At 45.2% G+C, this 24668-nt stretch overlaps 1 protein-coding gene across 2 annotated transcripts in view; it reads right to left on the reverse strand.

The window, feature by feature from the left end:
- Positions 1–14300: 14300 nt before the first annotated feature.
- NCKAP1 (NCK associated protein 1) overlaps positions 14301–24668 on the reverse strand; it is a 123621-nt gene continuing 113253 nt past the window's right edge. For both annotated transcript variants that reach the window (XM_075933759.1, XM_075933760.1), the window contains exons 29-31: positions 18837–18946; positions 15821–15910; positions 14301–15232 (exon numbers count right to left, since the gene is read on the reverse strand). In XM_075933759.1, the coding sequence (XP_075789874.1) occupies positions 15116–15232; positions 15821–15910; positions 18837–18946 (317 nt within the window). In that variant the 3' untranslated portion in view covers positions 14301–15115. The remainder of the gene's footprint in view (positions 15233–15820; positions 15911–18836; positions 18947–24668) is intronic.

The following is a 24668-nucleotide window of genomic DNA, read 5'->3' on the forward strand; positions in this document are numbered from 1 at the left end:
CTAATTTATAAGCTGAAATCACCATGAAAGTCAAATTGTTTACAAACTTTTGAAAACACCACCCTAAAAGGCAATTAAGTTCAGTGGAAGCCTTGTTCTATGCTTCCCCTTTTCTGGGGTTTCTGACCAAAGTATTACTGCTCAGGTCACGCTACAGGTCCTTTCCTTTCAGAGAGCTACTCCCAGGGAGCCAGCAGAATTGCTGGGCCTCTGGGCAAGGTGGGAGGGATCCCGGCTCTGTGCTCCTGAATGGGATGGGGCCTTGGGTTGGAGGGGTAGGGCTGGGGCTAGCCTCCCTCTGGCAGCCTCTCAGTGCTCTTGCAATAATTTAGAGCCAGCAGCTCGGGAGCAGATGTCTCTTTTGAATTGCTAGAACCTGAGGCAGATGCTCCTCTTTGCTGTCCCCTATCAGTGGGCCTGGCCAGTCCTTTACACCTGGGCAGAATAATGAGCCATCTACCCCAGTAGTTGCATCTTTAAAAGGAAAAAGATTGATTCAAGAGGGTAGACAAAGCACAATGTTATTTGAGTATATTAACTGAGTATGGTATTTGATTATGAGTATGTTAACTGGTCAGTATAAGCCCTTGGCTCCCCCTTACCGCTAGCTAACCTTAAACTAAAACTTGCCTTGTTTACACTAGGATTTCCACAGGTTAGCTAGCATGTGTCAAAATTCATATTTTCCCCAAGTGTAGATAAGGCTAGAGTGGAACCTGCTTAATTCTGCCAGCCTTATCAACCCCTGCTTGCTAACAAGATAAGGATTTTAAGGTAAAGATGGCTTGTTATATATATGGTTATGTCTGGGGCAGCATTCCCACATATACCCTATGTAGAATTCATTTCCAATTAAATCCAAAACAAAACATTCCAGGCCATTATGAATTAATACTTATTCCCTACCCAATGGCAGGGCCAAATTCTGCCCTTATTTGCCCCAGCATTGTCCCATTATCAGAGCAGCATTTTATTTCTAAAATCAGAGTTCAGGGTACAGTTAAATTTTACTTTAGGAGCATGATCTTTAAGAGTGCTATGCACCCACCAATTTTAATGGGAATTTACCACTGACACTCAGAGACTCAAGTACTGCGTGTGTCTAAATACAAGAATGCAGAGTTTACAGAAGTTCCCCATCAGACTGTGTAGGATTTTTAAAGCAGATCTCTATCTCTCAAGATCTTGAACTCAAAATCCTCCCTTTTTGCAACTCCTACCAAATATACCTAGAAAAAACAAACACAAATGTTTAATCTAAAGGAACTTAAAATGGTATTTAAAAATCCTTCTCCGACCACAGGACCTCTTTGATTTTATACCTTGATAACTACTTTTGGTGTAAAGATATAAAAAGTCTTATAACCAAATAGCAAGATATTTAGATGTCTTGTATCTTTTCAGATAGGAAAGTTGTTAATGCACCTTTTCTCTTTTCAACCTCACCAGCCTCTTTTAAGTGTACTAAATGCATCTTATAATTTTCTCAATCTCTTTCTCTCACTCGGAGGTAGCCCCTTAATTTTGATCAGTATATGTTGTATCATAATCCTTTAGTATTTTAGCTCTGGTCTACACTAGGGAGTTATTTCAAAATAACACTGGTGAGGCCTCATCTGGAATAGTGTGTCCAGTTCTGGGCCTCCCACTACAGAAAGGATATGGATGCATTGGACTGGGTCCAGCAAAAGGCAACAAAATGATTAGGGGGCTGGAGTACATGACCTAGGAGGAGAGGCTGAGGGATTTGGGCTTGTTTAATCTGCAGAAGAGAGGGGATTTGATAGCAGCCTTTAACTACCTTAAAGCGGGGGGAGGGAGAGGAGGGAGGCTAAAGAGGATGGAGAGAGGCTGTTCTCAGTAGTGACAGATGGCAGAATGAGGAGCAATGGTCTCAAGTTACAGTGGGGGATGTCTAGGTTGCATATTAGGAAAAACTATTTCACTAGGAGGGGGTGAATACTGGAATAGGTTACCTAGGGCGGTGGTAGGATCTCCATCCCTTGAGGTTTTTAAGTCCTGGTTTGACAAAGTCCTGGCTGGGATGATTTAGTTGGGATTGGTCCTGCTTTGGGCATGGGGTTGGACTCGATGACTTCCTGAGGTCTCTTTCAACCCTAGGATTCTACGATTCTAACTCCCCTTATTTCAAAATAACAAGCAGAGTGTCCACACTACCAAACCTGTTATATATATAGTAGCCCAGTGTCTGTGCATCTGTAATGCTGACGCTAATGCTGACGTACACGGCTACGCTTCCTGTCCGTGTACATCAGTGCCCTGCCCCCTTCCCCTCCCTCCCTGGCGATTCGGCCGAGCGCTGTGCTGCTCAGCTGGGTCCCGGCAGGGGAGCAAGTGGCGGCAAGGGGAAGGGGAGAGACAGAGGGGAGAGAGAGGCAGGAGGAAGAGGAGAAGAGAAAGGGAGAGTGAGAGGCAGGAGGGGGAGAAGAAAAAGAGACGGAGAGAGAGGCAGGAGGCGGAGGAGAGCTGGGGGCGGGGAGGCAGTAGGAAGAGAGAGAGACAGAGCGAGAGAGCTCAGGAGAGAAGACCTGAAAATCCCATTTTATGACAGGCTAATTGGCTAGATTCAAAATAATGGGCTGGTTATTTTGAAATAACTCCTGCTTGTCACGAGGAATAACGCTTATTTCAAAACTGTTATTTCGAAATAGCATCAGTGTGGATGCTCAGCTGCTGTTAATTTGAAATAATTGATCTCCAGAGGCCTCTCAGCTGCACTTGTGGCCGCTCTGGCCACACCCCTGCTAGCTCCACTGCTCCCCTTCTCCAGCAGAACTTAAAGCTGCAGACAGAAGAGAAAGGGCTTGTGGCTCGAGGAGAGCCCCAGGCCACACAGCAGCCACCCCATGAGCCATGGCCAACCCCAGTGCTCCCTTTGTGCCCCACAATAGCTGCCAGCACTCCCACAGTTCCCTTTATGCTCCTGGCCAGGAGCAAAACAAGGCATCGACCTGGTCCGGTGCGGAGATCCTCGACCTCATGAAAGTCTGGGGGGAGAAGTCCGACCTCCAAGATCTCTGCATCAGAATGGCTGCCAGCCAGGCCAAGAAGGGACACGTGGACCCTCAACCAGGTCTGCATGAAAATAAAAGAATTCCAGCAGGTCTACACTAAGGCCAGGGAGCAAAATGGACTCTCTGGGGAAGCTCCTCACACCTGCCACTACTATGAACAGCCAGATGCCATCCTGGGGCGGGGGAGAAGGGGTCGGTCACCTTCTTCCCCCGTCATTGTCCAGTGTGAGCCTCTACAAAGGTGGGTTTTGTGGATGAGAACAATGGGGAGGAGCAGACCAGACAGAGCACCATGCCTGCCAGCCAGGAGCTGCTCCTCCCCCTGGAAATATCCCCTCCCCCTGGAATGTCTCCCAGGGCTTGGACAATCCCGGCGAAGGCACTTCAGGTCCATAACATTCCCTATACAAATGCGGGGCAGGCAGCAGGCTGCGAGGGGCTGCACGCTCTCCACTCGGACTTCTCAGCCTGGGGAGGGTCTCAGTACATGGGTACACAGGGCGCATCAGTTCAGAGCACTCAGCTCTATGATAGCCAGCTCTCTGATGGACAGGAGTACTGGCTAGCACTTGGTGACTAAAGGGTTAAACTCAGGTAGCTATGGGTGTTGTTGGCAGGGAGCCAGAAGAACCAATAGTGTTGAAATTTAAATTGTAAATATATACCTGCTGCATTTTCTCTTTATGGAGTTTTAAGCCAGGAATTGGGAGAGAGAAAATGATTTAAAGCCAGGCAGGACTACCATGCCTCCAAAGAATTCAGGACATGGAAGTGGAGGACCATGAAGGGATTGTGAGTAAATAAGGGGAAAATGTACATTTAGTCAGGAGTAGAGTAATTTTCTGTTTTGGTTGTTTGGTTAAACTTCTCTGTGTGAATCCATGCCGTCCCTCCCCCATTCACCATACCTGAGCTGGGCCAAAGATACTGTTTTCCCCACTCTGTGTTTTAATTTATTCTTTTCAGTTGCTCTTTAGCAACCATGAAAAGTAACAGAGAGGTAACCTTGTTAGTCTTCCCCACGAAAGCTCAACACCTAATAAACCATCTTTAGTCTTTAAAGTGCTACATGACTGCTTCTTTTTGTTTTACCTAGCAACCAAGTATATCTTTTTGTTTTGTTAATAAACCCCCCTTTTTAAGGTGATGATTTGATTCTTGTTCTGGAAGGTAACAGGTGGTCTGTGTGTGTGTGTGTGTGTGTGTGTGTGTGTGTGTTTGCCTACCCTGAGGGGTCAGCTATCAGGGACACAGTTTGTTTTCTGTGTTGTTTCTTTTTCAAGCTCTCTTGTGGAAAGAGCTGTGGTACCCCTTTGGGAAGAATTTCAAGCATTTCTCCTGGTTTTTTTTAAGGGATTAAATCACTTGATAGTGGCAGCTACCTCCCAAAGTCAGTGACTCTGGGGAGTTTTTGTAAACAGAGCCTATAGAGGCAAGGTATTTAAGGTCTCTTGTGGGCCCCCACCTTCTGCACTCAGAGTGCCAGAGTGGGGAACAGCCCTCTCACACAGGAACCCCGCGATCCTTCTCACAAGGTTCCTGGACAGGCCCGCTGTGGGTGTAGTGATGTTCTCCTGGGACATCTGTGCCCCTGCAGGAAAGTGCCTGCTATCTGGGCAACAGATGGTCTTACTCTAAGCACATTCCCATTGTCCGAAACAAGACCTTATGAGTTGGCTCAGAGATTAGGGCTAGGCTTCATGCACAGTGCCTCCTGGGATGACTGCCCTTGTCACTTTTCTTCACAGATGGCCTAGCTGCAAGTGTAGCACATCCAACACCTCCCACGCCATCTTCCCGCCTTTCTGGGATCTGCCGCAGAAAGTGCACCAGGGAAGACCTGCTGCGGGACCACATGGCCTGCCGCCAGTCCCTCATCCAGGAGTTCGATGAGGAGCACCAGGAGCAGGCCACCAATGCGAGGAGCACCAGGCTAACCAGGAGCAGTGAGTGGAAGGCCATGTGGGAGTAGTTGGCTAGCATGAGGCTACGTGCTTCTCCATAACATCGATATGCATGGAGTGGGCCATCAGCCACGCCCTCATCCCCATCCCTCCCGCCAAAACTGCCCTCCCCAGGGGCCGCTGGGGCCACCGAACACGTGGCAGTACAACCTCTCAGGCAGCCAAAGCCTCCCGAGATACACTAGGCAGGCATCACTCTCAGCCCCATTCCTGAGCCCCCTCCCCACTCTTATTCCAGGTTCTTTCCCCAGTCCCTCCCCTGTTGTATATACCTCAATAAAACAACAACAAAGTTGTGTTTCCCAAACAAAAAGGCTTTTTTATTTGCTCTGCAGGGGAGAAGGGTGGAGTGGAGGAGGAAATCCACACAGGGCCAACCAATGCAGGGGTCCCTAGGGGAGAGGCCTGGGGGAGAGTCTGACAGTTGGCCTTGGCTGAAACTCTCTTTCAAGACCTCCTAGATGAGCACAGTCCTCTGTTATGCTCCCCTGATGGGCACTGGTGTCTGACTGCTTGTAAGCCCTGGCCAGCCTATCAGCCTCTACCCTCCTCCCTGGCAGGAAAGTCTCCTCCCTTGCTCTCAGATAGGTTGTGGTGCACACAGCAGGCTGCCACCCACAAACGGGATGTTGTGCTCGTTGAGGTCCAGATGGGTGAGGAGAGTCCTGAACTTCCCCCCCTTTAGGTGGCTGAAGACACGCTCCATCACCACACAGTGTCTGCACCACTTGGCACTGAAATGCTCCTTGGTAGGATCCACGCTTACATCAGCCAGGGAGGTAAGGCACTGGCTGTGTCGCTCAGGGTGCACATGGGCATGTCCATGTCCCTGACCCTGAAGGTGAGGTCAGTGTGCATCCTCTGGAGCAGGCTTGGGTTTTGAAAGATGCGGGTGTTGTGTGCCTTCACTGACCACTATGTCCATGAACTGTCCCTTGTGGTCCACCAGAGCCTGCAGCACCATAGAGAAGTACTCCTTTCTGTTTACGTAGTCCAAGGCATGATGGTTGCGGGCCAAGATGGGGACCTGAGTGTCGTCTGTGGCCCTCCCGCAGTTGGGGAAGCCCATGGCGGTAAAGCCATCCATGATGTGGTCAACATTGCCCAGAGTAATGACCCTCTGCAGCAAGATGGTGTTGATGGCCTTGACTACCTTTAGGAGCACGGGCCTGACCACGATTTCCCTACTCTGGACTGGTTCCCCATGGAGCGGTTCCTGTCTAGCATGGCAAACTTCCATAGGGTGATACGCTTCTCTAGGGGGGTGACGGGTCTCATGTGGGTGTTCTGTTGCCTGAGGGCAGGAGCAAGCCACTTGCAGAGCTCGAGGAAGTTGGCCTTCCACATGCGGAGGTTCTGGATCCATTGATGGTCATCTCATCACTATAGGATGATGCGGTTCCACCAGTCAGATCTGGTCTCCCTCCACCAGAAGCGATATTCTATGTGCGCAGGAGATCGAGGATCATTTGCTGTAGCAGGAGCACCAGGGCCTGGGTGAACGGGTCCTGCAGTTTGGACTGGTCATCATCAACCTGAAGCATCATGTGTGCAGTTTGGATGAACTGCACCAGCTCCATGTTGGACGTGCTATGGTGTCTACATGGGCAAGTAGAGCATGTGGTGAGAGTTTGGCATCCCGCGAAAGGGCAGACAGTGGAGAAATGGTGGGACACACGCAGGTCCCCTTTGATCATGCGTCTCAGCTAGCCTCAGCAAGCAGCTGTAGGAAGCGTCCACCATCCCAGTCCTCTCCCCGGAGTGCTTCTGGGGGCTTTAAATCCAATGCAGGCTCTAATCAGTGTGGACGTGCTATTTCGAAATAATTCTGCACTATTATAATGCTGCCTTACAATCATAGAATCATAGAATAATAGGACTGGAAGGGACCTCGAGAGGTCATCGAGTCCAGCCCCCCGCCTCAAGGCAGGATCAAGCTCCGTCTACACCATCCCTGACAGATGTCTATCTAACTTGTTCTTAAATATCTCCAGAGAGGGAGATTCCACCACCTCCCTTGGCAATTTATTCCAATATTTGACCACCCTGACAGTTAGGAATTTTTTCCTAATGTCCAATCTAAACCTCCCCTGCTGCACTTTAAGCCCATTACTCCTTGTCCTGTCCTCAGAAACCAAGAGGAACAAATTTTCGCCTTCCTCCTTGTGACACCCTTTTAGATATTTGAAAACCGCTATCATGTCCCCCCTTAATCTTCTTTTTTCCAAACTAAACAAGCCCAGTTCATGAAGCCTGGCTTCATAGGTCATGTTCTCTAAACCTTTAATCATTCTTGTCGCTCTTCTCTGTACCATTTCCAATTTCTCCACATCTTTCTTGAAATGTGGTGCCCAGAACTGGACACAGTACTCCAGCTGAGGCCTAACTAGTGCAGAGTAGAGCGGCAGAATGACTTCACGAGTTTTGCTTACAACACACCTGTTGATACAACCTAGAATCATATTTGCTTTTTTTGCAACAGCATCACACTGTTGACTCTCATTCAACTTGTGGTCCACTATGACCCCTAGATCCCTTTCCGCCATGCTTCTTCCTAGACAGTTGCTTCCCATCTTGTATGTATGGAACTGATTGTTCCTTCCTAAGTGGAGCACTTTGCATTTCTCTTTATTAAACCTCATCCTGTTTACCTCTGACCATTTCTCTAACTTGCTAAGGTCATTTTGAATTATGTTCCTATCCTCCAAATGTGGACATGTTATTTCAAAATAAGTTATTTTACAATAATTTCCTAGCGTAGTCATGCCCTTTGTTTTTTATTACCATGACTCCATAAAATGTATTCTGAAGTTTATAAAACACTACACTGCCATTTGTGAAAATAATTAGAATGATATAAAAGTAGTAACAATATTAAAAGAACATTCGATTTGCAGAGTCAAGCTCTCAAAGGTTAGGAAATGCCAGAATTAAGATGATGCATTCAGTCTTAATTTGTCCACATTGTGCTATATGCATTATGATACACTCCTGAATTAGATGATCACCTACCATTTTTTCCACAAGGTCCCTGTTTCATTTAGTGACAGGATGGATGCTGCTCCCTGAATCTGCACTGAATATGAAATTATGAATGGGTTTGCACTCATTCATGTAGATTAACAAAGTCCTTCTTTTTTCAGTATATTGAATGATAAGAGAAAATAATGGGGAGATGTAGATGCAGAGAAGTTTCTACAAATTAGATGCACACAGTGATTATGTATGGTAACACCCAGGGCTTGACAAATCACTGAATCTACTCGCCCATGGCGAGTAGATTTCAGCCAGTCGCCCTGTTCACCGGTGCACAGTGCGGGGTGCGCGAGTAGGTTTCGCCACCATTTGTCAAGCCCTGGCTAACAACCTATGATAAATAGTATTATATATATATAAATAAGGCCTTTGTCTCCTTAAATTCCTCAGTTCCTGTTTTGTCTCCATCCACTCACTAGCTTTCTCAAGTTATTGCATGAGTCTACAATAATCACCATATCTAGTGATTTACAATTACTCATTCTGTGAGCCAAGGCTGGCGCTTTTGACAAAAGTGGGCTTCTAAGGTTAATTTGAGATCTTAATGACCAAGAGCTCCAATCCTGCACACACTTATGCTTCAGGAATAAAGATCAAAGGAATTATTTAAAATCCATGATTCTTTTACCTATTTTTCCTCACAATATAATGATTTTATCCATAAAACTATGGTGTAAAGATAATGTGATGAGGATTTTGCTCATCTTGATTCCGTGATATAGAAACAGACCTTGATTGGGTTAAAAACAAAAAATGAAAAATTCAGTTGGCATGTTTTCCAGCATCTTATTTCCAATTATTTAAAAAGGTAGACAATTTTCTGATCATTCCTGTCATTTCTGTTACACTGATCTTTAAACCCAACCTCTGGACAATTTCCACCTCCCCCCAGCCTATTTTCCCCCTCCCACACACAGTTACATACTGTATATAGAACAGTGATTGCTTGTTTATTTTGTTCCCTGCAACCACAGGCTTGTTTACTAAATTGACTAACACATTTTTAGCAGAAGAGCCAGCAAGTATGTACACAAATATTTGCAAATCTGATGGATGGGAATAAATGTGATTAAGGTTATTGACTTAAAACTACTTGTCTACATAAGTAATCTACACACTCAGATCTCGCCCAACATACCAACCCTCTGTCCTCATACTGTCAATCATCATTGTGCTGAAGCATTAGGATAAAAATTTACAAAAATACATTTCCCCCCAAGCTGTAAAATACCGCCACAGGATTTTTGATTACTACTTTTCCTTGACTGTCTTCTCCTTGTGGTTTTGTCTGCTGCCCAATTTCAGTTCCAGTGCTTCTGGTAAACTGCCAGTATTCTCAATGCTACTTGGTCCAAATAACGTATACTGTAATATAACGGTTGCTTGGCAGTGACAGTCATTTTTCATTGACTCCTAATTTAGATTTTGGTACATCAGCAGCATATAGACACAGGAATAGTTTACTTCACTTAAATTAAATCGGAGCTGCAAGCATCTAACCATAACATTACATTATAGAGGCTCATGCTTGGAGTCACTGGTCTCAGCTTGAACCCCACCGGTGCAAGGTTGAGGTATCTAGCAAATGGTCAGAATAGAGGAATAATAATTTATGCAGTAGATTATTGAAGAATGACATCTTAAGGATATGGATAGATTATTTCTCTTTTCTTCCTTAATAATAAGAACAGCCATACTGGGTCAGACCAAAGATCCATCTAGCCCAGTATCCCATCTTCTGACAGTGGCCAATGCCAACTGCCCCTGAGGGAATGAATTGCACAGATTGTAATCATTGAGTGATCCATTCCCTTTCTCCCATTCCCAGCTTCTGACAAACGGAGGCTAGGGACACCATCCCTGTCTCTCCTGGCTAACAGCTATTGATGGACAGCATTCTTCATTAATTTATCTAGTTCCTTTTTGAACCCTGTTATAGTGTTGGCCTTCACAACATTCTCTGGCAAGGAGTTCCACAGGTTGATTGTGCATTGTGTAAAGAAATACTTCCTTTTGTTTAAACCAGTTACCTATCAGTTTCATTTGGTGACCTCTAGTTCACGTGCTATGAGAAGAAATAAATAAGGAATCAACTTCTAGTTCTGGCAGTGTAGAAAGGCTCTGCAAGTTTCAGTCTTGCAAAGGAAGTCTTAGCCTTTCCTTGCCAGAATGGAAGGCTCTGACAGCAGGGAGTTGATATAGATTAATAAAGCTAGTCTGTGGCACTCTGAACTACCTTCTCCAACAAACACATAGCATAATTGGGTTGGGGCCGTCTCCCCCTTAAATCGGTTAAATGTTACGTTTAACTGGTTAACCAATGAAATGAGATTTTACATCCCTATTCCATATCTTTCTTAGAAGTAGCCAGTAATTTTTCCTGCAGCTCTGGGACAGGACTAGTCACAGGCCAAGTGAGTGTCTCTGATGCAGCATTTAATCCCCTTTGCCAGAGGTTGCTTTGGAGATTTAGCCCTTTTGCACTGAATAAAAACCACAATCAGAAAGCACTGTAGCCACTATGCAATTCAGCTGCATTAATATTTTTGGGCTACAATTTGTCAAACATTATTGTTTGCACTGAAAGAGCAATTTACCTTATCCATGAATGGGTGTGGAATTTGGAATAAGTCTTGTGAACCATACGCTACAGTTTGGGTATAGACAGCGCATGTTGCACACATGACTGTCACAAACGCTTTGAGACAAATGAATTGCAGTCATGGATTCAAACACGATTGTAACAGCTTGAAGCTCCAGAGAGAACTCATTTGTCAAATTCTATTGGGCTATTCTGTTTTTAGAAATCTGGCTGAGGGAATAATGGATTAAAATTTGTCATTTTTGTAGAGAATACTTGTAGGAGACAGAGCTCATCTGGTTGGCTTAAGGCCTACAGCACTAGATTATCTAGAGAGTTGGAATACTTAATCTCCTGGAGTTGAAGCCTCTTTCCTTATATCAAAAGTCAAACTTGTAGCAGAAAGGTTTTTTTCGGTGAGGGGCTTTTGGATGAAATCACATTTTCTGCAACTGCCTAACTAGCCAATACTTTCAATTTCCAAACTATAAAACTGAACTAATTTGTGAGACAGGCGTCGTCTTTGGCTACATGCATGCTTGATTGGTGGAAATAATGGCATTTATGTTGACATTGCTCTAGAATTTCTTTAGTGGCTTGGGCTATCATGACAGAATGACAACAATTGATTACATTTCCTTCCTTAGTTTCAGAATCATCTTTCCTAATATTATAGGAGGGACAGTCTTTTGCACGTTTTGTTTGGCAGGAAGAGAATTTTCTATGTTCCTCTGTGGTTTTCTGTCCCAGTTGAGGTCTGTCCAGCATATTCCTTGTGTTCGGTTGACGTACTCAGGGTGTGGTGAGGAGATGATGCTCCTGCATTCCTAAGTCCCCTTTCCTTTGCATTGAATTGTTCAGTGGGCAGGGGAGCTTTTAGTGTTCACTTGTTCTCAGCAGTGGCTAGGAGAGCAATCTCATGTGGTGAGCCTTTCAATCTTGGACTGATAACGCTACCTTGCTGGGTTTGTGATATACTGAGGTAGTGCAGTGAGAGATGTGCTGACTGGGTATGCTCCAGAAAGAGTCATAGACAAGCTGCAAACACCTTATGGTCAGATGTTGGCAGTCTAACACAGAAAGCAAGCTCCTGACCTGCCCTAAATAAATAAATACACATTTTCAATAATGTTATGACTGTTTGCAGCTGGCAGATGTGTAGGAGACCTGCTAGAAAGGGGATGGCCAAACAGGCGTGATTTCCTGGCAGTAAAATTCAGCTAACTTTGGTTAGATAGGAGAAAGGACATATGCAGCAGTCAGGATTAGCGAACGTTAGGATTTAAAATACCGTGACCTGGGTAAATTACCAAAGTGACCAGTAGTGAATTGGCTAATTAACATCAAAGCAACCATTAAACATGCAAAGCTATTTTTCTTCCCCACACTGATCAAGATTAAAGTCACACATAGCCAGGCTATTCCATAAGCAGATTTTGACAGTAAAACTCAAGACATGCAACTGTTGCCAACTGGAAGACAGGAGCTCTTACCACACACATTCAGTATGTCAAGCAAAAGCTATTTAAATAAATATTAGAAGGCAGAAATTTGATACATTATTAAAACTAGGGTATTAAATTAACAAGCTGCATCAGATTTCCCATTTAACTTAATTTTTTCACAAATCAATTATCTTTGTGATACTGCATATCAGTCCAAAAAGCAACATTTTTATTTCCCTAGTTTTAAAAATAGATTGAATAATTAATATGGACGTAATGTGCTACATACTTCTATTTCATCCTATTGGCTTGTTTTCCTTCATTATAGCTGATGAGCATACAACAGCTCTCTGACCACAGAAAAAGTTACCAGTGCGTCCAAGAACAGGGGCCCTATACAATGTCCAGAGTCAGAGCTGTTTAGAACCACAGTCTCTATGGTAAAAGCGATGAGGAATCCTGTGGCACCTTATAGACTAACTGCCCATGAAAGCTTATGCTCCAACACTTCAAAGACCCACTTCATCAGATGCATGCATCTGATGAAGTGGGTCTTTGCCTACGAAAGCTTATGCTCCAACACTTCAGTTAGTCTATAGGGTGCCACAGGACTCCTCGCCACTTTTGCAGATTCAGACTAACATGGCTACCCCCTCAGTCTCTATGGTGCTGATCAAAGAGCAAACCATCTGGTCAGCTTTCATACTCATATGAGCCAACTTTATCCTGCATGCCAATTTGCATGGTTGACAAAAACAGATCTATTATATATCTCTCTTGTTCAGTGATGTCATGGTTTTAGCAGCATTCTCCCTGCTTCTCAAGTTTTTCAGTTTTTACTCTCTAGAAGTGCATTTTCTCCATATGGGAGTGATTGGTGTTAATATGCATCAGAAATACACTTTTTGTATTGTACAGTAAAACTCCGATGGTCCGGCATCTGATGGTCCGGCACTCCTGATGGTCCGGCACCATCAGGAACCCAAAGAGCTCCGGGCATCTTGACCATTGGAGCTGCTCTGCCCCCAGCTTCCCCGATTCAGCCGCTGCTAAAACTGACCAGCAGCTGAATCAAGGAAGCCGGGGGCAGAGCAGCTGGAGTGCTGCCGGGTAGGTCCCGTAAGCGCTGCCCCTTGGGGCTGCGGGACCAACCCAGCAGCACCCCATCTGCTCTGCCCCAGGTATCCCCAAGTCAGCCGCTGCTGAAACTGATCAGCAGCTGACTCCAGGAAGCCCGAGGCAGAGCTGCTCTGCCCCGCTTCCTGGAGTCAGCTGCTGATCAGTTTCAGCAGCGGCTGACTTGGGGACACCTGGGGCAGAGCAGCTGGGGTGCTGCCGGGTTGGTCCAGTAGTGCCGAAGAGCGGAGCTGTGGGACCAACCCGGCAGCCCCCCAGCTGCTCTGCGCCAGGCGTTCTGATTCAGCCGCTGCTGAATCTGACCAGCGGCTGACTCCAGGAAGCCTGGGGCAGAGCAGCTCTGACTTGGGCTTCCCGGCGTCAGCCGCTGATCAGTATCAGCAGCGGCTGACTTGGGGACCCCTGGGGCAGAGCAGCTGGGGTGCTGTTGGGTTAGTCCAGTAGCACCGAGGAGCGGCGCTGCGGGACCAACCCGGCAGCACCCCAACTGCTCTGCCCCAGGCGTCCCCAAGCGCAGCTGGGGTGCTGCCGGGTTGGTCTCGCCGCGCCAAGGGTCGGCGCTACTGGGCCAACCTGGCAGCACTCCAGCTGCTCTGCTGCAGGCGTCCCCGATTCAGCCGCTGCTGAAACTGACCAGCAGTGGCTGAATCAGGGACACCTGGGGCAGAGCCGGACTATCGGAAGAGGGGGCTATGAGGGGCCTGGAGTGGCATCCCCCCCACCCCACCCCAGATCCCTCATAGCCCCCCCTTCTGATAATTCGTCATATCTAATAATCCAGCACACCCTGGGTCATAAAAGGTGCTGGATTATCAGAAGTTTACTGTACACTGTAAAATGAGAAGTTGAAGGTCTGTGGCATTCAACGGATGTTTCATGTGTATTTTTAAAATTCCTTCCTGTGAAGTTTTATAAGTTGTCTATATGTGGAGTTCCATACAAAGCTGGATATTACAAAATCTTCACATGGAAGGATTAAGGGTTTAATCAACTGACCTGCAAACCAATGTACAAGATCAGTGTTAAAACTTAATGTGTTAGGATAAATTAACATTTTAAATTGTAATTTTACACTACAAAAAAAATAATCACCAACATGTAATACAGTCTAGTGTTTATTGTATGTTATGGAAGGTACACTTGAATTTCAAAAATTTTAAAACATATAAAAAGTGGTTAAGGGCTAACATTTTTATCAACATCTGATAAATGTGTAAGAATGTTTATTATACAGCAGGGTACAATGGTAGTGTTAATGCCAACAGGGCACCATGGAAGATAGTCTAAAAATTTTTCCCACTTTGCTTTATACAAACAACATCACGTGCTGTTTAAGAATATTGGGAGAGGACTGCTGTCGGGGGATAAACAGTCCTATAGCATTTTTAATGTTCTATAGTGTCATAGTACTTAGTTTGGCGAATGTTTCAAAATAAAGGAAAGTAGAAATGCTGTAATTACTTCACAGAAATGCACATCCAATTCTTGTTTTCAATAAGAACAATAGGTACAGATTATAACTTTCCCTATATGAAATAATTTACACACAGATGAAAACTAGAACACTATCTAAAATAATCACTAAATACATTTTTCTTCTTGGAAATAAACACGCAATTATGGTTTTGCATGATCAAATATCAAAAACATATAGCAGAAGTAGTGTTTTTCTTTTAAAGATAACCAATACTCTAAAAATAAAAAAGGAGTATTTTCATGAATGTGCAACCTAAAATCAATCAAGCTCATATTGTAGTACAACCATATTAAGAAACCACTGATCAGAAATACAACTGTATGGAAGAAAGTTTATAATCCACAAAACTGTTTGTCAGGCCATAAAGTAAAATAGCTCCACAGTTTACAGGTAAAACTGAGGCAACATAGATGCGTGCTAAGTCTTCAGTATGTAGATATTTATGCAGAAGATGTGACACTTTGTTTGTAGACAGCATGGTATGCATTTCGCAACAAGACATAAGGGAAACAAGACTCCAAGAGATCCATTGTAAGGAATGGAGACTCCTGCACAATCTGAAAAAGAACAAGAATGTATCAAGCTTCCTTAACGCACAAAATTAAACTATCAAGATTTGAGACTCATCTACCACATTTGATTACTATCAGCCTACACTAGAACAGAATTTATATTTTTGGCTAAAGAGTGAAAAGGTAAATTCTGCAGCATGGTCATCCCACAAAGTACTTTCAAGTACAGAGTTTAAGCTAACAGATAGAAAGCTTTTCAAACTTAGTTGCAAATATTTTAAACAGGCTTTGGACACTAAAAGCAATGCTCAGAACAGACTCTCATGAGTTATCTTCTTAGTTTAATTTGCACTAATTTAATGTGACATCAATATAGAGCTGAATCCATTATTCAATTGTGAAAGTTACTTGACTACCGCTATAATCTTGTCTGGCATTTCTAGGCAACACAGAGAAAGATAATACTCAATAGTAAAAAAATACTTGTGTAGAGAGATGGGAGAAAAAAAAAAATCAAAAGAACTTCAGTTCTTAATGTCATCCTATTGTCATGATGTCAGAAAGTATTTCTATTGGTTGATGAGTTACAACAGCAAGGGTATCTGTCAAAAGGGACTTAGCATGAGAACTTACCATGTCTAACAGTAAATAAACAGATTCTCTGTTCCTTGTAGTAGTTTTGTCTGTCTCCTGACCAATTTTCAGTAGGCTAGATGATGCAAGCTACAAAAAATGATTGAAAAACAATAAACATTGTAAAATGTCGTTGTATTTTAAGTTGATCAGTTTTTGCTACTTTCATTTAATTTAATTGATGGGAAGAATAATCTCCTTTACTGTTGTAGGTTATTAGCACAACAAAATAGAAAGGAAGTACCATGATTAAATTACAAGCACACTTTCTGCAAAAGGTCAAATTCTAATACTACCTATAATTAAAGAATGTATACATTATTACTTCATCACAATTGCTAGCTAATGTGTAGGCAAACCAAACAACTTGTTTTAGCAATAAAGACCCAGATACCACAAAAATGAAAACATCTGCTTTAGTCTTTGAAATCTGTGGCCCTGATCTTGCAATACATCATTTTGAAAATAAATGAACTGATAATTTTATCTTAATGAACTGTAGAATACACAAATAAAAATATTTGATCAGCTTCCAGAAACAGAATTTTTACTTCATGCCAATGACGTAGCAGCCCCATGTCTAGTACCTGTTCACAAATCTAAGTTTCTGAGTTGGGAAATTTCACTTTAAAATATTCTTAAGGACAAAAAAAAAAAAAATTTGAAATAACTTGCCAGAAGGAAAAAAATGTCTATTTTTAATCTAAGGTGATAGTATTCACATTTCAAAATATTTTTTAGAAGATCCCTATACTTAATTTCAATGAGTAAAGAGCAATTAGGTTATTTAGTACATTTCTTTAATCAGAAGACAATTCTCAGGCTAACCACGAAAAAAAACTATTGAAAGAAACTGGATTACACCAAATTGAATTAAATGTCAGTGACTACCATTTTTTAATTATATTCTCAGCAGTCAAAGAATATACATGATCAAAAATGAAATACTTGCATGAAAAATATTTTTATATTACACAAAACTTTTGCTACCAGAAGTTGTAGCAAACAAAATTAGCCAAATCAAGGGATTAAGATGATTTTTTCTTCCACAAAGTAACAATGCATTACCTGAAGTGAGAAATCTTTTGCAAAAAGCACTGCTCACTGTACACTTCTAACTGCTGAAGATAAAGACAAATTCCCACCTTCCCAAATTCACACAAAAATAAGTTTAGCTAAAAGACTTAACCGGACACTGCCCGGGTCCTTCGGGGCAGAGCCTTGAGTATATGTGTGTGTGGGAGGATGGGGGCATGGGAGAGCGAGGGTTGGGGAACGAGAATCTCAGGGTGGCGGGGGGGAGGTCTCCCATCTAGCAGGAGACCACCATGGGCCTTCTGTCTCTTCCCAGCCAGCACAGGCCTTCCTGTCCCTTCTGGTGCTGTAGCCAAGGGCCAGCAGAGGGTGGGTGGAAGAGTTGGGGGTAGGGAGGCTCCTTACCTGGTCTTGGGGAAGGCAAGATAGCACAGCCCCAAGCACTCTCTTGGTGGTGTGGCTGCCTCTTAGTGGCCACAGTACATATACCTCTCCCTTGCGCTCACTGCCCCCAGGGGCCACTCTCAATATCATGTCCCTCCTCTTTCTGTCCCTCCTGCCTCCTCCCTTTCCATGTTATGGTACACGGTATCATTCCTGCCACTTTCCATTTTCTTGGCACAACCATAACTTGACCTTCCTTTAAGTTAGAATAAGAGGAAGCTGCAAACCAAATCTAAACACAGATTTCCCAAACAATATACGTAACTCTTTCCAATCTTGCATTACAATATAAGAGATCATGTATTCTATTTTTAACATATATTAACATGCACATTCTACATTCAAGCACAAATATTACACCACAAAAATGCTTCAAGAATTTTAGGCTCATGTTTTACTATCCACTGACCTATGTTTACCCACCTCTTGTAATATTATACATTTAATCCATAAATATCTAAGTCTTTGTAATATACATTTGCATTCTGTGTATCAAAATTAAGACAATTTATAACTAGTTTAAATATAAGATAGAGTAAAGCAGTTAATTCCTTAAAATTACATTTTCTATCTGAATTTTTAAAATATCTGAAGAATGCTAAATCAGAAATTAAGTTCTTAAGAATAAAGTACAACCACCTACTCTTAACACAAAATTCAATAGAAAGATTTAGCTCTTCAAGAAATACTTATGACTAGCAAAGCTGGGCAAAAAATGAATTTTGTTTTGTTTGGCAGCAAATTGAAAAGTCAGGGAGAACTAGTTTTGATTCCTAAAACATATGAAATTTGTCAGCAAATTGGAAAAGTTAATTTCAGGACCAGCAAACATACACCCATGTACATAGGAGTACCTTAATAATCTTTGGCCCAAAGGTTAGGTACTTTGCTCAGGATCTGGAACACCCCCGTGTGAATTCCCACTCTGGAGCAGAGACAAAAATCTCTCCCTCAAGCTACATGTTGCTCTCAATTAATCCTGTGGAAACTGTTCCATTTTGTACAAATTTTTAAATAGCCATTGCCCCAAAGAGAATGTGAGGATGATTCTAGCCTAGTTATTAAGGCATTCACCTTGGAGGTGATTAGCCTATAGTCTAGTGGTTAGGATGCTTACCTGGGATGTGGGAAATCTGATTTAAAATCCCTGCTCCAGAATGGCAATTCAAACCTGCATCTCTGAGATCCCAGTGCCTTAGGCACTTGACTGAAGTTGATGGGGGGGGAGGGGGAGAGGAGGAGATGCAGGGTGCAAACTCCCCCCACCCCCACTGACTCTGAACAACTGTTTTCCATCTACAACTATTGGGACGATTTGGTTACAAATGCACCAAACTGGCATTTTTGGTAATGAAATCATTCACCCCCAAAATTTTCACCCCAAATTTTTCACCCAACCCTAATGATTAATTTGTTGAAGGCTTTAATGGTGACCACTTTACATCTAAAACAGTTTGAGTTGCAACAGAGATAAGTTTTGTTTTGATTTGAGGCTGAGTTTTATAGCAATCAACTCTGATTATCAAACTGTACGTACAGCCAAAAATTCTTTAAGGCGGTCTTCGATGCTTCCCTTGTGGATGGTAAATAAAGCTGCAGCAATCTGGTTGATAGCTTTGGCCAAGCAATGAATGTTGTTGCAGTGCCCTAAACAAAACACAAACGTGTTATTACTTTAGCAACCCTTCTCAAAACTAAATGAATCTTTGAAAGTTGTAGCCGACAGGAGCATGTTTCATAACTGGAACAGAGTCATGGTTTGCAGTGACCTAACTTGAAATGGGCTACCAATTGTGCTGAGGGCTTTGGACCTCAGGGCCACAATCAGTAAAGAGCTTATAAAGGGAGCATGCTTAAAATTAATACAATGAAATACACTATTATATTTTACTCCCATGTTGCAGGTAAGTCACATGTAATGTACTAAGAATAGCAGATGTTTATTGCAAAGGCCTGTCTAATGCAGCAGTGGCAAGGGACATTAAAAAAATCACAAGGTGAGACAATTTCAGTGTTTAAATAGTATATGGATTGAACATAAGATCATACAGGTAGTGAAAAATTAAAATCCCCTCCCTCTATGGTTATCCCAATGCTTGGCAAAGATCCCAGAGACTTTTGGAATGAAGGGAACATATATACTGGAAAGGTACTTAAGTTTCTACAAAAATGAAAGATTTTGTCATTAGCTGGCATTCAGTCGCACGCACACACACGTACGTCTTTCAGGTTCAATGGGCACAGAATGTATTGATTTTCCATGTGGTGGCTGTAGGGCAAAAGAGAGATTTCTTGAATAAAGCAGGGGAAGGACCTCCATTCAGAATCTGGATTTTACACAGGTTGGAGGGGAAACCGGTCTAGGATAGGGTTTCCCCTCCAACTTGTGTGTAAAATAGCCTGTCCTCCAAAACAATGTCAGTAATTCTCATAGTTCTGCTTTGATGGGTGAACCCCAGGAATAGCTTTTGGAGAAGAGAGTTATTTACCTCGTAACTGCTGTTCTTTGAGATCTATTGCTTAGGTCCATTCTGCTTAGGTGTGTGCACGCGCTGCATGCATGAGTCCTGGAAGCTTTTTAGCAGTACCTGTTGGGCCAGCAGGGGAGCCCCTGGAGTGGCGCCGGTATAGCTGTGCACATATTCCCCTGATGGTCCCCAACCCCCTCAGTTTCTTCTTGCTGAACATTCTGACAAAGGGGAGGTGGACAGGATTGGAATGGACATAAGCAACATTTCGAAGAACAACAGTTACGAGGTAAGTAACTGTCTTTTCTTCTTCAAGTGCTTGCTTATGTCCATTCCATTTAGGTGACTCCCAAGCCATACCCACGGAGGAAGGTAAGAGGAATCAGATGGCAGCACTGCCCTACCAGCAGCTACGTCCTGTCTAGCCTGTTGCGTAATTGTGTAATGGTTGGTGTAAGTATGGACTGAAGACCATGTGGCCGCTCTACAAATGTCTATGATTGGCACCTGGGCTAGGAATGCCATCGAGGAGGCCTGGGTAGAGTGGGCCGTGAGACGTGGAACCGATTTCCCCTTTACATAGAATGCCCTGATGCATGCTGTGATCCATGAGGACAGGCACTTAGCTGACACTGGAAGCCCATTCTTTCTGTCTGCTATAGAGAAGAAGAGCAGAGTGGATCTACGAAACTGTCTCGTTCTTTCTAAATCAAAGGCAAGAGCCCTTCTAAAGTCTAGTGTGTGGAGTGCGTGCTCTCACATATCTGCATGCGGCTTCAGATAAAAAAAAACGGCAGAAAAATCTCCTGAGACATAGGAACAGGGACCCTACTTCAGGTAGAAAGGTGAAGTACGGACATAGAATCACCTTGTCCTTAGAAAACACCATATATTGCAACTCCAAAGAGAGCTCGCAACTCAGATACCCTCCTAGCTGAGAAGATAGCCACTAAAAAAGATAGGTGAGAGAGAGAACATGTAGCCAATGGCTCAAATGGGGCCCACGAGTCCCCGGAGCACCAAGTTTAGTTCTCACTAGGGAATAGGCTGCCTAACCTGTGGATAAAACCTATTCAAACCCTTCAGAAAATGCTTGATGATATGGCGTGGGTCCCCTCCTTGTCACTGGTGAAAGGCCGCAATGGCTGCTAGGTGTACCCTCACTGAGGTGGACAATCCTTGTTGCCTGAGGCCAAGGAGGTAGTCTAAGATTAGGGGGATGGGGCTCACACAGGGTCCCCACCTTTCTGAACAACCCAAGCTGAAAACCTCTTCCATTTGGCCTGATAGGTCACCCTGGTGGAGGGTTTCCTACTCTCCATCACCACCCACCTCACAGGATCTGAACAAAGGAGCCCTGCCCCACACAGCCATGGATCCTCCAAGCTGTGAGGTGGAGGGACTGTAGGTTCGGGTGACATAGAAGGCCCTGGCTGAGCTCTTGCATCAATGGGTCCGGTACAAGCAGGAGGGCAACGGGGTCCTCCACTGATAGTGTTGGTGGGGCCATGCTGGGGCTATGAGAATCAACATTGCTTTGTACCTCTTGGCCCTCAGGAACACATCATGAACAGGGATGGGAGGGGGGAAGGAAGGTGTATCGGAGGCCCACTGGCCACTGCATCGCTAGGGCATCCCCCAACAACCCTGGACCATGCCCTCGGTATGAACAGAACCGGGGACACTTCTTGTTGGACAGATGCAAAAAGGTCTAGGAGGGGAGTCTGCCACCTGTGGAAAAGAAGGTGAACCACGTCTTCCTTGAGAGATCACTTGTGCGCTGAGAAGGCCCTGATGAGGCGGTCCGCTAGGGTATTGCAGGCCCCCCGGGAAGAAGGTAGCCCCTACAGAAACGAGCTCTACCCTGTTGGTTGATATAATACATCGCTGCTGTGTTGTTCATCAGAACAGAAACACAGCTGACCCTCAGATGAGGGAGGAATGCCTGGCAGGCCAGACAAACCGCCCTCAGCTCTCTGATATTGATATGTAACATCCTCTCCACCTTGGACCACATACCTTGCGTCTGTAGGTCTGCCAGGTGGACTCCCCAGCAGGTATTGGAGGCATCTGTCACCAGCTGCATCGAGGGAGGGAGCTGGGTAAACAGGACCCCACAGCACACTTCGCTCTCCCTCAGCCACCAGTCCAATGTTGACAGGACCTCCAGGGGGATGGTAACCACAGCACTGATGTGATTGCGAGCTGGCCTGTAGACCCAAGCCTGAAGGGATCAGAGGTGCAGTCTGGCATATTGTACTACGTAAGTGCATGCCATCATGTGACCCAGTAGTCTCAAGCAGTGCCTCACCATGGTCCATAAAGGCCGTCTGGAGGCACTGAATAATGTCCTTTATGAACTTTGAATGGAGCCTCCCCATCATGGCGTCTAACCTTGCGCCCAGAAATTCGATTACTTGAGTGAGTATGAGGGTCAATTTGGTTTAATTTAATAAGAGACCCAGCTGAGAGAAGATTTGCTTGACTAACACAATATGGAACAGTACCTGGACTCTGGAACAACCTCTGATGTGCAGTTATCCAGGTAGGGGCAGACATGAAGCCCTTCCTCTTTAAAAAGGCCACTACCACTGCCATGCATTTGGTGAAAACCCTGGGAGCAGTGGACAAGCCAAACACTAAGAAACGCAGGAACTTTCTGTGGTGAGAGACAATGGAAATGTGAAAGTACGCATCCTTCAAATTGAGGGCGGCGTATTGGTCTCCTAGATCGAGTGATGGGATAATGGAGGCTAGCGTCACCATCCTGAACCTTGATTTCCTTATGAAGGTGTTGAGGTCCAGGATGGGGCGAAGGCCCCCTTTAGACTTTGGAATGAGGAAGTAACAGGAATAAAAAGCCCTTTCCCCTGAACTCAAATGGAACTTCTTCTACCGCCCCCAAAGACAGGAGCAAAGACACCTCCTGATGAAGAAGGTACTCTGAGAGGGGTCCCAGAAGAGGGACAGGGAAGGGGGGTGGGAAGGAGGCGATGGGAGGAATGGGATAGAATATCCCCATGCCACCATACTGAGGACCCACCAGTCCTAAGTGATAGAACTCCAAGAGCGATAAAAAGGGGAGTCTGTCTGAGAAGGGGTGATCTAGCACTGGGGCTGGTACTCTTATCATCGAGCGCACCTTCAAAAGCCCGACCTCTGGCCCTGGGACTTATACGGGGGCCCTTGGTTCTGGTCGGAGGCCGAGCAAGAGAGTGTCTCCTGGGGGCCTCTGGCATTATTCCCCCTACTTCTCTATCTGTGGATCCTTGTTGGTATGCCCTCTGCGGTCTCAGGTTCAGCAAGTGATGCTGTGGGGCGGGGATATGAATACCTAGGGACTTCAACGTTGCCCTAGAATCCTTAAGACTGTGCAGCTTGCTATCAATCTGTTCTGAAAAAAAGCCCCAACCTATCAAAGGACAGATCCTGAAGTGTCATCTGGAATTCAGGGGGAATGCCAGAGACCTGAAGCCACGAGCTCTTGTGGCCATAGATTGTGCCACCAAATCTGCTGAGTCCAGTGCAGCCTGAAGGGCCGTCCTGGAGACCACCCTTTCTTCCTCTGTCAGTGCCGCAAATTCCTGTTGGGACCCCTGCAGGAGCTGGGCTTTAAACTTATTGACAGCCACCCAAGGGTTGTATGTGCACCTGCTGAGTACTGCCTGTTGGTTTGCAGTTCTCAGCTAGAGCCCAGATGTCACATAAGCCTTTCGCGCTAAGAAATCGAGCTTTTTAGGTTCTTTACTCTTAGGGGTGGAACCAAGTTGTCCCTGCCTCTCCCTTTGGCACGCGGCCTGCACCACCACTGAGACAGGTGATGGATGGAGGAATAGATGCTTATGCCCCATGGTGGCACAGAATACTGCCTCTCAACCCCTTTCTGAGTCGGTGGTATGGAGTTTGCCAGAGACTTTTAGTAATTTTTGCCACTGACTTGTTGAGAGGAAGGGCAATCCTTGCTGGGGCATCAGCTGTAATTATGCCCACCATTGGATCCGCACCCTCCTTGACCTCCTCGGCCTGCACCCCCAAGTTTTGGGACAGCCATCCGAGGAGGTTCTGATGTGTTCACATGTCCATGGCTGGCATAGCCGGATGGGTCCACCAAGGCTTCGTCCGAGGAGTCCCTCTGTGGAGGTGGTCCTTCTGCGGCACAGTTGGCAGAGGCTGAGCAGGCTGCAGCTGGGTAGGGCGGTTTCTGAGGTGGACGAGCCAAGTCCCCACCCAATTCCGGGGGGCTGGCTCTGCTCTCTGACCCAGGGCCTCTCATAAGTGGGGTCTCAGAGGGTAGCCCAATGGCCTGAGTATGACGAGGCCACGACCGATTCTGACTTTGAAGGGCCCTGGCCCTGGGTTTAGTGGTTTGCCCAGGGGGTCCAAAAGGGCGCCATGACTGCACCGTAGTTGGACTGGCCTTCCTCGAACGGTGCCACGAGCGGGACTGGTTTCAAAACTGGGATCTGTGCTGGGACCTCGACCTGTGCGAGGACCTTGAGCTCTGTGAGCTGGCAGAGTGACGCAATGAGGCCCTACACAACAGAATTCCGAATCTGATTCAGAGGAGCATTCTGATGTGGATCATGGCGGTGCCACAGATTACTCTGGCCCATGGCGCTGGCTGTGCTGTGCCATAGTCAACAGTTTCCCCTGGTGCGGTGGTGGCGATGCCGACAGGGGCATAGACGAGGACACCGGTGCCGGGGGATGTGGCACTGGTGGCATCAGTTGGGCGGCTGTCCTGACCCACATCAGATCCTGCACTGGTGGAGTCAGTGCCATTATTGCAATCGGTGCCGGACCTAGTCCACATTCTGGTGACTGGGGAGGTGGCACCGAAGGTGGTGCTGGAGTTGCCCTAATTCCCTGGAGATCTTGGCCCAAGTGCACTTCCATATCAT

The sequence above is a fragment of the Pelodiscus sinensis genome, chromosome 7 (assembly GCF_049634645.1).
Source record: "Pelodiscus sinensis isolate JC-2024 chromosome 7, ASM4963464v1, whole genome shotgun sequence".
Taxonomy (NCBI): Eukaryota; Metazoa; Chordata; order Testudines; family Trionychidae; genus Pelodiscus; species Pelodiscus sinensis.